Source organism: Strongylocentrotus purpuratus, unplaced genomic scaffold (genome assembly GCF_000002235.5).
Source record: "Strongylocentrotus purpuratus isolate Spur 01 unplaced genomic scaffold, Spur_5.0 spur5_scaffold_16, whole genome shotgun sequence".
Classification (NCBI taxonomy): Eukaryota; Metazoa; Echinodermata; class Echinoidea; order Camarodonta; family Strongylocentrotidae; genus Strongylocentrotus; species Strongylocentrotus purpuratus.
This window is the reverse complement of record NW_022145601.1, coordinates 1,300,216-1,315,258: the sequence shown is the minus strand read 5'-3', so window position 1 is coordinate 1,315,258 and position 15,043 is coordinate 1,300,216. Positions and strand designations below refer to the sequence as shown.

Here is a 15,043-nt window from a genome sequence, read left to right as displayed (position 1 = left end):
CCTGGCTGGAATGCTCCCCAGGGAGTGGAAAATGTGTATACATTATGTGCGGGTAAGCCTGAATCCGATGACCGGGGTAATAATATGATTGCAGGGCCCTCAGGGAGAACAGTATGAATACTGATGAGGCTACCCTGGGTAAACAAGACATATTATTATTATTATTATTATTATTATTATTATGTCTATTTACGGATCATATATATATATCTTATCACGCAAGGCTCAGAGAATACGCGCGAAGTCTTTTGTTTCGCACAGTTGCCATACATTTCCCCCTTTTAAATAAAAAAATTCGCGGCGGCCTTTTTTTATTTGCGGCGGTTTACCGCGCTAAATATGAACTCGCCAGCTCAAAAAAAAGAGAGTGCACATACGATAACATGATTGCCTGATTGCCGCATGGTCGTTTATCTCCTTGAACTACCACATTAATCTCACGGGGATAGACTGGTATTAAGAGGTTACGACCTCTCCTTCGAATATTATATGTTAAGTATAGCCTATAAGTATAAATATACATATTTATATCTGGAATTTCTGTCACTTCAATTTTATTATTTTATACGCAAAAAATATATATTCTTTACAAAAAGTAAAAATAGTACATTATCTTATGGATTATTTAAGAACGGATTATTTAAGATGGAGAGGTGTACAACTGAATTGAAACATGCTATAACACTTATTATGTAATACTTGTCTTACTGTGTAATGCGTGTTGCCTTCAAATCAATTATTTTGTCTTGTGTACTTTTGTAAATTTGCCTTGAGAATTCTGAATAAATTTTATTTCAACAAAAAAAATTAAAAAATATAAATCAGTTCATTGCAATACTTCTCAACCTAAATTATGTTAATACAATTTGTTATTATTCATAAATTTATACAATTCTATATGTCCAATAAGTACGTTAAGATTACGTGGAATCAAAGCCATTCTTGCAGTGATGATCGATTACGTACGTAGACAGTGTTCGAAACATTAACAAATCTAAACACCTGTACTTTGTTCTATTAATAAAATATTGAATTCACTGGAAGGAAAAAAACTATAGGCCCTGTGTAAACTCTATCAGTTATAAAAATTACCCCTCAAAAATGGCATTTTTATGAAAATTTCCATACAAGCCGCGATATCATTTATTACAATCTTTGAAACTTACAATTGGTCATATCATGTTGTATTATGTGGCATAGTGGAAGACACAGAGAGCGAAAAGCTCATAATTCCTGGTTCATACATGCTTCTGTGATTAGTTACAAAACCTCCGACATTGCATTATGTATTTGGGATTATACTTCTACGCTAAAAGAAGCTCTCTTCTCATCCTCAACAGCGATTACTATTTATATGATAAAAATTAATTTGTTTCTTTCTATCTTCCATAATCATCATTATATATTCAATTCAATTCAATTCAATTCTCATTTATTTCATTCTTGGTTTAAAATTACATTGATACAAAAGATACAAAATAATTCATGAACATATTCATAAAATGAAATGGGGAACTACATAAATAACGCCCTTAGGGCTTGTACAAGCGTAGATCCCAAAACATTCCTGGTATAATGTAAATGAAAGATAAAACATATTAAAAAAAAAAAATTAAAAAAAACAGATAAGACAAATATAAACAAAAGATGAATAACTATACAAATATAAGTTCTGCCTGTTATGAGTTATGTTAATAATAGAAATAATTGACGAAGAGCTGATTGTCAAAAGATAAATCACCATGTATTAGTTTCCTATTTCCCATGTCTTCACAGCAATGTATGTTATAGAGTCATTATACCACCATTGTACAAATACATGTACATGAACTTTCCAAAGTTCAACGTTCAGAACATGATGCGATTTTGTTTCAAATATGAGATTCACATCTCTTTTAAAGAATCGCACAAATCGCCGACGAAGCATCATTTTTCCTCTGCCTCCGAACCCTGTCACCGTCCATCGCGAAAGCCATACCGCCGTTCGATTGCGATGTTCTACCGCCGTCGATCCGGTCAATACCAGCGTTATTGTATTTCGACGCTGCATTGGCGGATCTCGACGTTTTTCTCTCTCTGCTATTCTCGGTCTCGGTCTCGGATCCCGAACTCGAGCTGCTGTCACTATCCGAGTCGGAAGTGCCAGATCCGGATGAACTGGAGTCGGAGTCGGATTCGGAGTCAGAATCAGAACTGGAACCACTAGAACTTGAAGTCGAATAACCGACAGATGACCTACATCAATATGCAAAAATGAGAAAAACCACGCAATTATTTAAAAAATAGATTAAAACGAGAATAAGATTGGCTCTTACAGTAAACAACACAATTCAAATCATAAATCTTTTGTATCAATGGCAAACTTCTATTAGCAAGTGCCAAGTCAATTATGGATCTTTTCAGTGTTTAAAAACACTACTTTTATACTAAACATTTTTCTTTAAAAAAAAAATTCTTTTTCACTGTGAATTTAACTATAAAGCACGTATGTTTTTAACATGAAAACTCTCTTCCATCGTAGATGTATTTGTGTGGAAATTTCACCTCTGTATTGAGAAACCATACTTATTCTCAATAACATCTTTAAAAATACATTTTACTAGACATATTTTGAAACATTTGTCTTTAATCTTAACAATGGATTCACTTTGATGTTGATGTGCTCATTTTCCTTTAACAGGACCTAAGATATAAAACAGTGTTGCAACTGATCTCGTTATGCTGAATTAAAAAAAGGTCTGAAATAGAAGATGGATGATTATGTTATTTTCATTTATTTACCTTCTTCTGCTACTAGTAGATCTACGTCTGCTACTCCTTGATCCTCTTCTGCTGCTCGTCGAGTTTTTTCGGCTCATAATCAACGATCTCTCCCATTCCTTCAGCTCTCTAACTCTCGACAATCTTCGCATGATCTCAGCACCTTCGATTCCGTTCGGACTTACGATGGACATCGGAGGAACGTCGTACTGTGACATTCGGCTGCTCGTACTGGGCCGTCGAGAGCTGCTTGCCACCGAAGAGCGCCGACTCGATACCGAAGCTTTTCGACTTGACACAGATGCTCTCCGACTCGATGACGATTCTCTACGATGTCCGTGCGAAGAACGACGACCACTGTCGAACTCGTCGTGACCACGACTCGCCGAGGACGAACGTCTTCCGCGTATATCATCGAATTCGTTAATTGAGTTAGCGGTAATATTCGATTCGCGATCGATAGACTTTCTAGGTTTGTATCGTCCACTCCAGGAATTACCGTGACCGTAGGCGGACATGATGTCTTCAACGGTGGAGAACCTGACACTCGGACTCATGGACTCATGACTACGAATTGATGACCCTCTTCGTTTGATGATAGGTGGTGTCGGTGGACGGTTGTCTGGATCCTTCCTGATCACACTGACCCGACGGACCCGAGGGTATCCTTCATAGGTCCCTGTATCACTCACAGTCGAGCTCCTCTTCGTAAGCTCACGATCTAGAGATCGACTTAGACGTCGATGTTCGAGATTCGAATTGTACCCCGATTCTGACGATGGCCGACTAAAGCTTTTCCGATGGAGCTCGAGCTGACCGCTGCTGTCAGCTCGCTTGACCGGAGGTGGGTGACTGCGATTGACCTGTCCGAGTTGTGTATGCGAGTTATGACGTCGCATCCTACGTAGGGATCTAGACATAGTTTCTTGCCTCTGTTCTGCGAGGGCCGCATCGTATAGATGCAGGAACCGTACATGTTGCTCCAGCTCATAAGGATCCATGGTTAATCACTTTTTGTATTCCTTGTTTAAATAAAGATTAAGATAATCCTGATAGAGCTAAAAAAAATACCTTGAATTAAAAGAAAAGTAAGTCAAAAATAACGATTTTTCTGTCAGTCTATTGTTCAAACGTCAGTTGGAAGAACAGTTGATTTTAGACGTGCTCATTGGTGCTCAATTCGCTTAAGTCGATCTTATCCTTGATAAGATGCTGTCCTCCTTGCAAACTAACTATTTTTCACAAAATATAAACAAAATTGGCGAAACGAGAAGAGTTTCTGCTTGATGATCAATTGAATATGTTCCTATAATTAGAGCTTTGGTCCATGCCTTTTCTCTGCTAATTCTCGAGTATCTCTAATTTACTCTTGAATTGGAGCGTCGTGTATTGATTGGTTGTGTATTTAGGTCTTTGGCATTGGTGGATATGTACTTGAGAGTACAGAACCGTGACGTAGACTGCTGAAGCACCTTTTATCGATTATTCGATTAATGCTTCTAGTTCCACACGTATGAAAGCCAAGTCAATGGAGACTAATATGTCAACGAGGATCTCGCTTGAGCTCGGTAGTGTAAACACAATTCCTGTTGTGACAGAGAGAAACAGAGAAAGAGAAAGAGATTAATATTATCACTATCATCATTATTTCATATGACATTACACAATATTTGTGTCCGCCATCGATATCAAGCAACTCGCATGTGACTGCGTCACCTACGTTCACAAATTATGTTAATTGTAAAATGTTAATTTCCAATATGCCTATTTTCTTTATGTATTTTTAGGTAAATATTGATAAATGTGTTGTATAATTTTCGATAATATTGAATTTTTTTGCACTACAAAAATAAAGTTCTATAAAAAAAAAAATAAAAAAAAAGTACATTCATTCCATTTTGTTAAATGGTTGTATTATAATAGATGGATAGTTACTTTTGAATTATTTATTTCATTTCAACCTTCTTTACAGAGCAAAATATTCCATAAAAACTTCAAATCAGCAATTTAAAAAAGAATCCAATAAAATAGTTTTATTCAAGCTAGAGAAAACTAAGATTAACATGCTAGACGATAGGAATAAACATTATTATATTTGGTTGTAATAATTACGAAAAGTGATGAGAAAGAGTAAATTAGCCTTGAGCTGAAGGCAAAACGAAACCCAAAATGTTTTTATTTTGAACCCTTCCACGTTGGGCGTCATGGCATAACTCATAGGTTTAAGGATGGCATTGTCGACACAAGTGGACCCCATGAAGAGGCCGACAATGCCTCATTAGGTCACATTCTTCCCCCCTTAAAGCACTAATGGTGCTTTCAAGTTTAAGATCGGATTAAGGTCCGTTCTAATCCGATTCAATATGTCAGTTAGAATTAAACCGTTCTATTTCAGTTAAAACGTCAACCATCGTTGCACCGTAGAGTATACAGACAAAAGCTAGATTTAAAGGACAGTCCGTAAACTTTAAGTTGAAAGCAAAACAATCATCACCAAAAATGTTGATTTAAACAAATATTTATCAGAGAAAATTATATAAAAAGTTTGAGGAAAATTAGGAAAACAGTTATGAACTGCCAATGCGCGTCTGAGGAAGAGGTCTGAAATTTAGGCATCGAAACTGTTGAAGGTTATCTGTTGGATGTGATTTAAGGACTTACATACCAGGAGTCATTAAGGTTTTCAATATAATTATGATCATCGCTATCTAATGGAGTAACGTTTTTAATTTAGAAGATCGCTATTTAATGGAGTTACGTTTTATGATGATCGCTATCTGATGATAGATTGGCAACTCTGTCATGATTATGTAATGTCATAGGCTTCCTATTCACCAATTGTGGTGTATGATTTAGTATCCTATCTTTCTCATTTTCTCCAACAAACCTGGAAGCCATTTCACAAAGCTTTTATTTCAATGACAAATTTCAAAAACCAGTGACAAATCTGCTGATAACAAATCAGACGCAAGGATTCCACTAGCTTATTACAAAATCTGTCATTTGTCACTGATAACAAGTTGTGTAAAATGGGGCCCAGATTTCTTTGTTTCTTTGCCCAAATTAAACTGAGGACAAAATTGCCTTATATGTATCTTCTTCTTCTAGTATACTGTAGTACAGACCGCCGTTGTTGGCGTATAATATCGTACATTATCGTTTCCATCGAAATAATGAAAGTATATTTCTTTTATGAACACCCCAAAAAATGGCAAAGTGTTAGCATTCATAGCTATACATGTTATATACTGTATATATAAAGTTATTCAAAATATCCTATGGGATCAAAATGTATGGCCGTCTTGAATCTCTTTGTTATGAACACGATTCTACATCATGCGACATAATTCTCTACTTTGGATAATCACTTAAATTTGACATGAAATAGATATTAAAGCAAACGGGCGCGGCTTTTCGTTTTCATGAATGTATTGTAGCTATTTTACTCCAGTAATCATACTTTTTGAATGAAATTCTAGCAACGTTACTCGTGCTTAATCGTTGAACTCGAACAGAACATGGCGGTACCAGGAACAACGTTCTGTTCTTACTGAATTCGTGTTAAGAAAGACATATTTTCAAGTAAAACCGGCAAATATGGAATACAATTAGAGATTAGTTTTATTATCACTAACTAGGTATTATTGGTATAGTTGTTTCTTTATGTTGTATGACCTTGGTTTAGGGTTTTAAACATCAAACTTGACGCATGAGACAATAGATAGTTCACCATGCAATGAACGCATAGCAACGGTTACTCACACATGACAACGTATATCGCATGTACTCTAGGCCTAAGAATATGACCGGGATTCTATCATATATCGTCTTATCGATGTGGAAATACTCCTCAAACATACCCCCTAGGACAAAAACAGTTCCGAAAACTACGATGATTAACTAAACTTTCCTCCTGGTGAGATACGAATAACTTTAGTTCCTATCGTGGACCTCTTGTCATTGTTTACTTTGCATGTTTCTACGTCCATAAACACTTCACAGATGAGTGGTCGTATTGACTTACCTGTGTGCCTCTCCTGTTAATGACTTGGTAATGTCCTAGTTAAATTGTCCAATTACTCATAAAATTAAGCAACCAACGATCAAAGCTAGACTTTGCTATTATTCACATGGTGATCTAGTCCCAATAAAAGTTGAATTTGTCGCCAATCTGGAAGCCATCTTTTTGTCGAAGTGGCAGTGTTGATCTCGATCGGAATGCTGGGTAATGAGAAAGAATCACTTTCGATTGATTGAGGCTAGCTCAGTATTTGGGGTAGCGAAGAGCAACAAGCCGTGAAAAGAGAATCAATAACAATGCCTCCTATTAAAATCCACAGCCTGGCAGCATAGATTGACTTAGGAAGGCGTCCACAATGCACAGTTGCATCTAAGGACGGATGTATTTCATTGCAATCAACCTGTGTAGACCTCTGAAAAGGGGGAAAGAAAAGGGGAAAAGAACTTAGGGGAATAATAATGCATCAAGAGTAACACCCTTCTGTACATTTCATTACAAGGAATGCAGAGCTTGGTGAAACTGTTTTGAAATTCGTAGCACTGAAAAGAAACTGCATATACCTTCCTCTTTCTAAGATATTTATATTATTGACATAATATGCCTCTTATCGAGAGGTATATATACCTAGTTTTTCTTTTAGTTTACGATAAATTTTCGTTGTATATGTCACGTTTATTCCATGTCCCAGTTTAAAGTTCAAGTTCAAGTTCAATTTATTTCGCAAAATGAAAATATACAAAGTAACGGTAAATTTTAACTATGTTTACAAAGGTTATATGCGGGGCTTTCCATGAAGGTTGCGAAAACCTGTGAAGTTGGATCGCTTATTACCGTAGAATTTAAAAAAAAAGAAGGAATACAAAATATTATAAGCACACAACAATAAATTAAGTAAAATCAGCAAAGTACAAACACTTCAACTATCTGTAAGACAAGAGAAAGTGAAATAGAGAGAAGAAAAACATATATATATAAAGGGTGAAAAGAAAAGAAAACAACAATGAAAGGGGGTTCAGATATTAAAAAATGAATCAACAACTGTGCTGATTTCTGTTTCATGTTTCGCTGGAATCATGTTTAACATGCTTTTGAAACCAAGGGAATAAGCAGCAGTGAGCAGAGCAAAAGTTGGAAGAGCATGGCTTTACAACTGTTTAATAGGGTTATGAAAGGAGTTCAAGAACTTTAGCAAATAAGTAAAGTATATGCTGCAACGAGTGCCTATTGTGCAATAGAAACTCAAGTGGGGTATTTATTCTGGCACTGACGAATTGTTATTATAGATCTTCGTATATTCAATGCACATTATGTGTTATGTCATCGGTATAACTGTTCTGGTCATTGAGTCGTGGATATAAAGTCGATAGTTTGTATTGTGTGCAGACAACGGAACGCTCGCCAAATGACCGAGCGTTGCGAATCCGCTTAACACCCCCACCCCTCACGTACCAACTCGCTCATCCTTAGAAGTCACTTCAAGCAATTTTTGGTCCTTTTTACAGCTCTACAGTAAGTTTGGCAAAAGATCTCAATACCAAACTCCCATGAAAAACACCTAAGTGCCCTTTGACCATTAAACCTACACTCCGAAATAATATCATATAGTGGCAAACTGTTGCATTTGAACTTTAAAGGCATTGTTTAATAATGTTTCCAGTTTTACAAATCTGAGATGCATGGCCCTACGTATTATCAGTGTTTGTGATATGGTGTTATATTGAAGCCCTAAATAAAATTACGCTTCAAAATGACCAAGAAGTGCCTCAAAAAAGTAAATAACTTTGATCGAACGGTTTTTACCATACTCGTTTTCCCCCAATAGACTGTAGTGTTATAAAAACCGTAGGGAAAACGGTTTTTGAAATTTTTAATTCCAATCATAAATATCTTGATAATCAGACAGGTGATCAGCTTGTAAAAGTCATGAGATTCCTGACTGACATAAAGGTTTATAATTATGATTGCAGCACGAGCTAAATCCAGGATTTTGTTTATAATCTGAGGCAAAGATATGCAATCCTTAATCAATGAATTATAGCTTAAAACAAGCCAACGTATGTGGCGTTCTAATTTTATTAGTGAATTTGCCGGGATTTTGTAGTCACATGAAATTCTGGTCAAAACGGGCGTGTAATGGACTTACACTTTACTGTCAAAAGAACTAAGAATCAAATAATGTAGTTTTGCCTAAATCTCTAATGATGTAAATTTATTTAAAATGGATACCTTCGGTATCTTCAAATATGTAACCGTACTGTCAATTACGGGAAATTCGTTAACATTACTGACAGTAGCTCACAATCATTCTTGGTTAGGGAAATAACTTCCAGGTAAATATAACACACTTGGAAACTAACTGAAACAAGCAACAAAATAACATACTTAATGTAGATAACAAGGATTTCAGCAACACGTCCTCTCCCGTTGAAAATGTTACATGTATGTTGCCACGAACGACACTGATGGTTATCTAACAGAAAGTCTTCTTCAGACTTGGGTCCACTGAGTGCATGGGTCGCGTATGTGCGTCCGTGTGATCGTGCGTGTGTGTGGGTGGATGCTCGTGCGCGCGCGTCTGTCTGTTGAAAGTACTCATTAATAACTTCATGTATTATCTGATCTCGTGTCCAATAAAGTTACAAGTCTGAAAATGATTATCCTATGTTGTTTCATAACATCCAATTACAAACACAAATCCAAGGAGTTCGAAGCGGCCGCGGCCCAATCTTATTAAAAGATGAAATATTTAAAAGGAAGAAAAAGAAAAGGAAAAGGGGGTAAAAGGGGGCATCTACTTCCCCCGGGACCTTGATCTTATTCACATGATCACACTCACACTAATATTAATGTCGATGGTTTGGGAGTTTAAATTTCATAAATGCAGAGTCAACATGAGCTGACAAAAACTGGATTACAACTTGACTGGTCTCCTGGTCCTGCGTAGCGGCGTCCCTTTCGTTAACTTGACCCAGTGTATAAGGATAGGAACTGGGTTAATTACCTCGCACTGTACAGCCGCATTTGGGAGTCTGACCGGGAACATTAAATGTTACCAATATGGTATTTGAATATCCTCGAAGACAGCCCCTCAAGAAACATCACAAACAAAAACCCAGTGTCTCCTTTTGCCCGGGACCTTTGTCTCCCACGTATCATTGATCTGTAGAAGAAGATTGGAATTGTGTTATGAACAAGTGTGCAAAAGCTATTCATATGATCACACAGTCACTTACACTGACATTAATACCAATATTTCGGTAGTCCAAAGTCTTCTCATTTTTGATTGGTCATGTATCCTCACATGAGTAATGTGCATACTGAAACTTTATGATATTTCATGTTTCATTTTTCACTTGCTCACATTTGTATTCGCCCTTCATTAAGTCGACAGGTGCCTATGATTCGCTCTTTTTGTTGAGGTGTATAGTATATACAGCTGGCCAGAGTACTCACCATCTTCAGTCAGCCATTTAAAGGATGATTTAAATCTGGACATATCAGTTAAATAGGGATAGTCATCCTGTAATTTGCTGCATCTCTATCTTAGAGCAACCAGAAGACAAGTGTGACTGTAACGTTTTTGGAACCATATTTTACTTATGGTGGGAAATCAAATGTCCGTGTTCTCCATTCAAACCTACAACATTTAAGTTAACGACTAAGACTGTTCCCTAAAGTGCATTTAACCCTGAGACAGAAGAAAGTAAAAAGGGTTTATGACTTCTTATACACACATTTAGCATTCGAATTCCGTTGAATCAAAGCTTCAATATTTGTATGCTTATTTATCACGTGTGTCTTATAAACAATCTTCATTGTCGTTAAACCAAGGCAGAGAAGAAGGTGAAGAAGTGAACATTAGGTCCACCAAACATCAGAACTTACAATATCGACTCGGTGAAGAAACCTAAAGATGGCATCCTCATCAAACGAAGTTGTTGGCGGGAGTAAGACCATTCTGTGGTGTGTGCCGAGGGCGATCTCGACGGCTTTCGCAAAGTGTCTCAGCCACATTGAGGAGAGCGAGGTGTGGTTCGAACCATATACCTACAGTTATGTCGCAAGGTTAGAGTACGGACTTCACACCAAGCTCGATCTACCTATGGAGTATGAGGGCAATGAAGAGATATTCCAGACGGCCAAGGAGATGGTGGATAAAAGAGTAAACACCAAGACCATGCCTGATCGTCTACCGTAAGTTCCTCATTCTTTCTCATTCTGTTCAGAGCCAGAGGAGCCTTAACCTTGTGTTAGAGCATTATAACCTAACGCCCTTCTGACTCTAATCAGACTAGTGTCACTCTTGTTGTTTATTCTGTTGCTGTTATTGTTTGTTTGTTTTTTCTTTTTTTTCCCTCACTCATATTTCTAACATTATGATATTGGTACTTCCCAAATGGGGACCATGCACATCATCTCTTTCCGCGTTTTATCAATGTAGACACAACGTATCAGTAATGCCTAGGTCACATTTGCTCTACGGCTAGGATACGGCGGCCGTACGCCCCCGAAATCGAGAGATACTTCCGGCGGCCGCAGAAAATCGGCGGTGGCCTCAGGGTTACCCTATATAGGGCGTATCCCTATCTTTACAGGCCGCACGGGTTCCCGTGGGATTATAGCGCGGAGTTATAACTTTTGTTTTTCATTTCTAGTTTCGTCGTATAGCAATTAGACAATGAGACACACCGTAGCCATGCCGTAGAGCGGTTCCACGGCGACCAAACGTCGTGCATATGGTGGCCTTTCGGCTACCTTGCGTCTGCCTTGGTTATTGGCAAAAACCCTACGGCCGCCGCAGGGACGCCCTAAGACGACCGTGCGTCAACACTTCAAAGGCCGTACGGCAGCCGCAGGTTTTCTGTCTCCACGAACTAAAAAAAAACGCCTTGCGGCTAGGTCCTAACATATGTGACTGCTATGTAACCGTGGGAATGCTGCGGCGGCCCTATAATTACTATAGGCCATAGATATTTTAAACCCCGCGACCGCCGCGGCAAATGCGACCTAGGCATATACATAAGAACGCATGACTGAAAAGTTTTACCTTCACCTAACTGCTATTTCATGTCTACAGTCATTGGGTGGACATTGGGTCGACATTAGGCATCAACTTTAAGTATAACTTGAGATGAATGAATTTATAATTTGTTATCAAAAGTCAAATCAGTAATAACTGTTACTATGATAACGGAAATAGTATCTGAATATTACATTTCTAAATGAAATATCTTATATTTAACCGGTACAGGTATGGATCTGTGAAGCGTCGTCTTGAAGCTTCTTCTGCCAAACATGTGTTTCTCAAGGATATGGCCTTTGCGATGATTGACGGGTATCACCAGTTCCTACCTAAGGGCTACCGACATACCTTCCTCATCAGGAACCCTCAACGCCATATCGTCTCCTATAGGAGAGCAATCTTCAAACATTACACTGAGTGCGGATTATTGGAAGGTGAGTTTCCTAGCTTCAAACAAATAATGAATGTCTAATATCGTCAACAAATTTAATGATGCTGCTTGTAAGTGTCGGCTTGCATGGTGATCATGTAGATATACAGTGGGCTTGCGGGTGCACCATGTGAGAGAGAGAGAGAGAGAGAAAGGATTGAGGAGTCCTGAAAAGGACTCTCGGTAATCTTTCTTGGGGGTGTGTAGTCCTGAAAAGGACTGTTTGTGTAGTCTTGAAAAAGACTGTTGGTTAGCTTTCTTAGCTTATAGTTCGAAGGAAAACTATAGCGCTTAAAGAGGATGAGTGGCGGGAGTGGCTCGAAGTTTCGAACAGGTTGACTATCCGTCGTCAGGAGAGTCAACCTGAAAAGGACTGTTTGTGTAGTCTTGAAAAAGACTGTTGAGAGTCAACGACGGATAGTCAACCTGTTCGAAACGTCAAGTCCTCCACAATCATGATTAGTAAAAGCCTCTCCACTATTACATCACAACGTTACTTCTTTCCTTAGTCATTCCTCTCTCTCTCTCTCTCTCTCTCTCTCTCTCTCTCTCTTTCTGTGTGACATCAATTCATAACACATCGAGGAATGTATATGTTTACACTTACATCATCATCATCAACTTCAGGTGGCGCTGTAAAGCGCTGCTGTGGCCTTCACGAGAGCACGCCATGCAACTCTTTCACCTGCCATTTGTTTTGCACCTTTCATTCCTTGTCCAGACACTTTCTTAATATCATCAGTCCAAGATATTGGTGGACGACCTCTATCCCGTTTTCCTTCGACTGCTCCTTGCAGTATTGGCTTCTCAATACCTTCAGATCTCCTAACAATGTGCCCAAAATAGTTAAGTTTTCTTTCCATGATTCCCCTTTTGATGGTCAAGTCTGTTCCAATCTTTTCCAAGACCCACACATTTGTCTTTTTATCTTTCCATGACACCTGCAACGGCCTCCTGTTGTTTACATTGCGTCTAAATCTGCATAAATAGAAAATTCATTTGTGAAAACCTGCCCCAATCCTACATTATTTTGATTGAACAGTTCGTATATTTTAACCATTAAAACCATCAGGCGAAGCTGCTGACGAAAAGAAATTTGACGTAGAGATCTACGACCCCATACTACCTAAAGGCTGGCACACTAAGGAGCTCTATGACCTCTGGAAGTACGTCCAAGATGAGAAGATCGATCTGAATCCTATCGTCATCGACGGTGACGATCTGTTGACGAAACCTGCCGAGACTCTGTCGGCTTACTGCGCTGCCGTGGGGTTGCCGTATAACGACAGCTTACTTCAGTGGGACGCATCACTTGAGGCTTTCAAAACCATGAAAGCTGCCGGCGATACTCTTCTCTTCGATATCGTGAATTTCTACGGGACGGCCATGAAAAGTAGCTGCTTTTTACCGCCGAGCAAGAAGACACCACGTGAACAACTACCGGCTGACGTCATCAGGGGTTCAGACGAGGTCATGAAGTATTTTGAAGAAATGTATGAGACGAGAATTAGAGTTTAGTTTATTAAGAAAATCATTACAAAATATCATTTCTATGGGCTTGTAACAACACACACCACACACGCAAGCACTCAACCTAGACACCCTTATATTCATATCATTATATACGAATATATAAATATAAATATATAGATACGGCTTAATTCCAGAAGGTGCTGTGATTGCTATTTTTTATCTACCCACATTTTTCTTGGCGTATTTGTTGTCTGTAAACAGTGATTCTGTGTCCGAGTTCACCGATATACTTTTCTCCACAGCCATGGCAGATAATACAGTAATTTAAATTCCCAGTAGTACATCTGAACGTGAATTATATTTCAAACGCCTCGTTCTGTTTTGGAAGACAGTTTAGTTTCTTCAAAGGAAGGGCAAGCTTTGCATCTTTTGTACTTACATTTCTATATGCCACTTCCCCCACTGGGTTGTGGATTACGTGCAGCCCTTGTTAGTATTCTGTCAAGTTTAGCCTTTGGCGTTTACTAAGGATCAATTTGTCTCTTTAAAAATATGATTTAAGTCTTTGTCATTTGACAAAGCGTTAATTGATCCCTTTATCAGTTTGCTAACGTCAGGGTTATTTGGATTATGGTTATGAACAAATTAAATAGATTCAATATTATCATTTTTTTCGGGAGTGAGTTTTTCGGCTTTTTGGATACCGTTCTGTATTAAACATAATACTTGATTCCAATAAACATTTCTTGCGGACTTTAATATCTGAAACAATAGTGCACATTAATTTTGTCTCGCTTAATTGTAAGGAACATTATAGTTTTGCTTTATCTTGTTTGACAAGATTTGAAATATAACTACTGATGTGTGCCTGTTATTTTGAAGAAAATGTTTTTGGATTATTTTATTTTTCATTTAAATTCAATCAGTTGTATTTGATGTACGCAATATATTGTTTCATGTGTTATCATGTCAAACTTCTCAAAGTATGATATAAACTGTATTGTATATTGCATCCTCTTGTGTAGATTTTGTTTCTCCAAATGAATCCGCGTTTTAACAAAAAAAAAGTATATCCATGTTCAAATGCATTAGCTAATTCTATTTTAATAAAATGCCTAGAAAACAAATACATGTCAAACCTTTTATTTTGTATCTATTTAGCGGAAAATAATAATTTGATGAATATTGCTATTGGCGTGCAGTAAATACAATACATATCAAGATCGCTTTGAAAATGTCATTGGGTAGCTACATGTATGCTCCATTTTCCAAAGAAGGCTACATAATTTGATAAAAAGATTTATTTATTTATAACAGATAACAACCACTTTCCAAA

General features: G+C 37.7%; 2 protein-coding genes across 2 annotated transcripts; one reads left to right on the top strand and one right to left on the bottom strand.

Moving 5' to 3' along the window:
• Nucleotides 1–534: 534 nt before the first annotated feature.
• LOC100892067 (suppressor protein SRP40) lies at nucleotides 535–7,106 on the bottom strand. The gene is made up of 3 exons (XM_003728997.3): nucleotides 6,785–7,106; nucleotides 2,782–4,346; nucleotides 535–2,235 (listed from the first exon to the last, which is right to left on the bottom strand). The coding sequence occupies exons 2-3, from the start codon at nucleotides 3,759–3,761 to the stop codon at nucleotides 1,896–1,898; spliced, it is 1,320 nt and encodes a 439-aa protein (XP_003729045.2). The 5' UTR covers nucleotides 3,762–4,346; nucleotides 6,785–7,106; the 3' UTR covers nucleotides 535–1,895.
• A 2,987-nt stretch (nucleotides 7,107–10,093) lies between these two features.
• On the top strand, nucleotides 10,094–14,838 carry LOC105437839 (branched-chain-amino-acid aminotransferase-like protein 1). The gene is made up of 3 exons (XM_011664918.2): nucleotides 10,094–10,975; nucleotides 12,033–12,238; nucleotides 13,307–14,838. The coding sequence occupies exons 1-3, from the start codon at nucleotides 10,695–10,697 to the stop codon at nucleotides 13,750–13,752; spliced, it is 933 nt and encodes a 310-aa protein (XP_011663220.2). The 5' UTR covers nucleotides 10,094–10,694; the 3' UTR covers nucleotides 13,753–14,838.
• Nucleotides 14,839–15,043: the final 205 nt, after the last annotated feature.

What these genes read in the sequence shown, in the direction of transcription:
- LOC105437839 (XM_011664918.2), top strand. Translation starts at nt 10,695, where the DNA reads ATGGCATCCTCATCAAACGAAGTTGTTGGCGGGAGTAAGACCATTCTG. An exon ending in ACCATGCCTGATCGTCTACC is followed by an intron (nt 10,976 to 12,032) that starts GTAAGTTCCTCA and finishes TAACCGGTACAG; the next exon opens with GTATGGATCTGTGAAGCGTC. An exon ending in TGAGTGCGGATTATTGGAAG is followed by an intron (nt 12,239 to 13,306) that starts GTGAGTTTCCTA and finishes TAAAACCATCAG; the next exon opens with GCGAAGCTGCTGACGAAAAG.
- LOC100892067 (XM_003728997.3), bottom strand. Translation starts at nt 3,761, where the DNA reads ATGGATCCTTATGAGCTGGAGCAACATGTACGGTTCCTGCATCTATAC. An exon ending in TCTACTAGTAGCAGAAGAAG is followed by an intron (nt 2,236 to 2,781) that starts GTAAATAAATGA and finishes ATATTGATGTAG; the next exon opens with GTCATCTGTCGGTTATTCGA.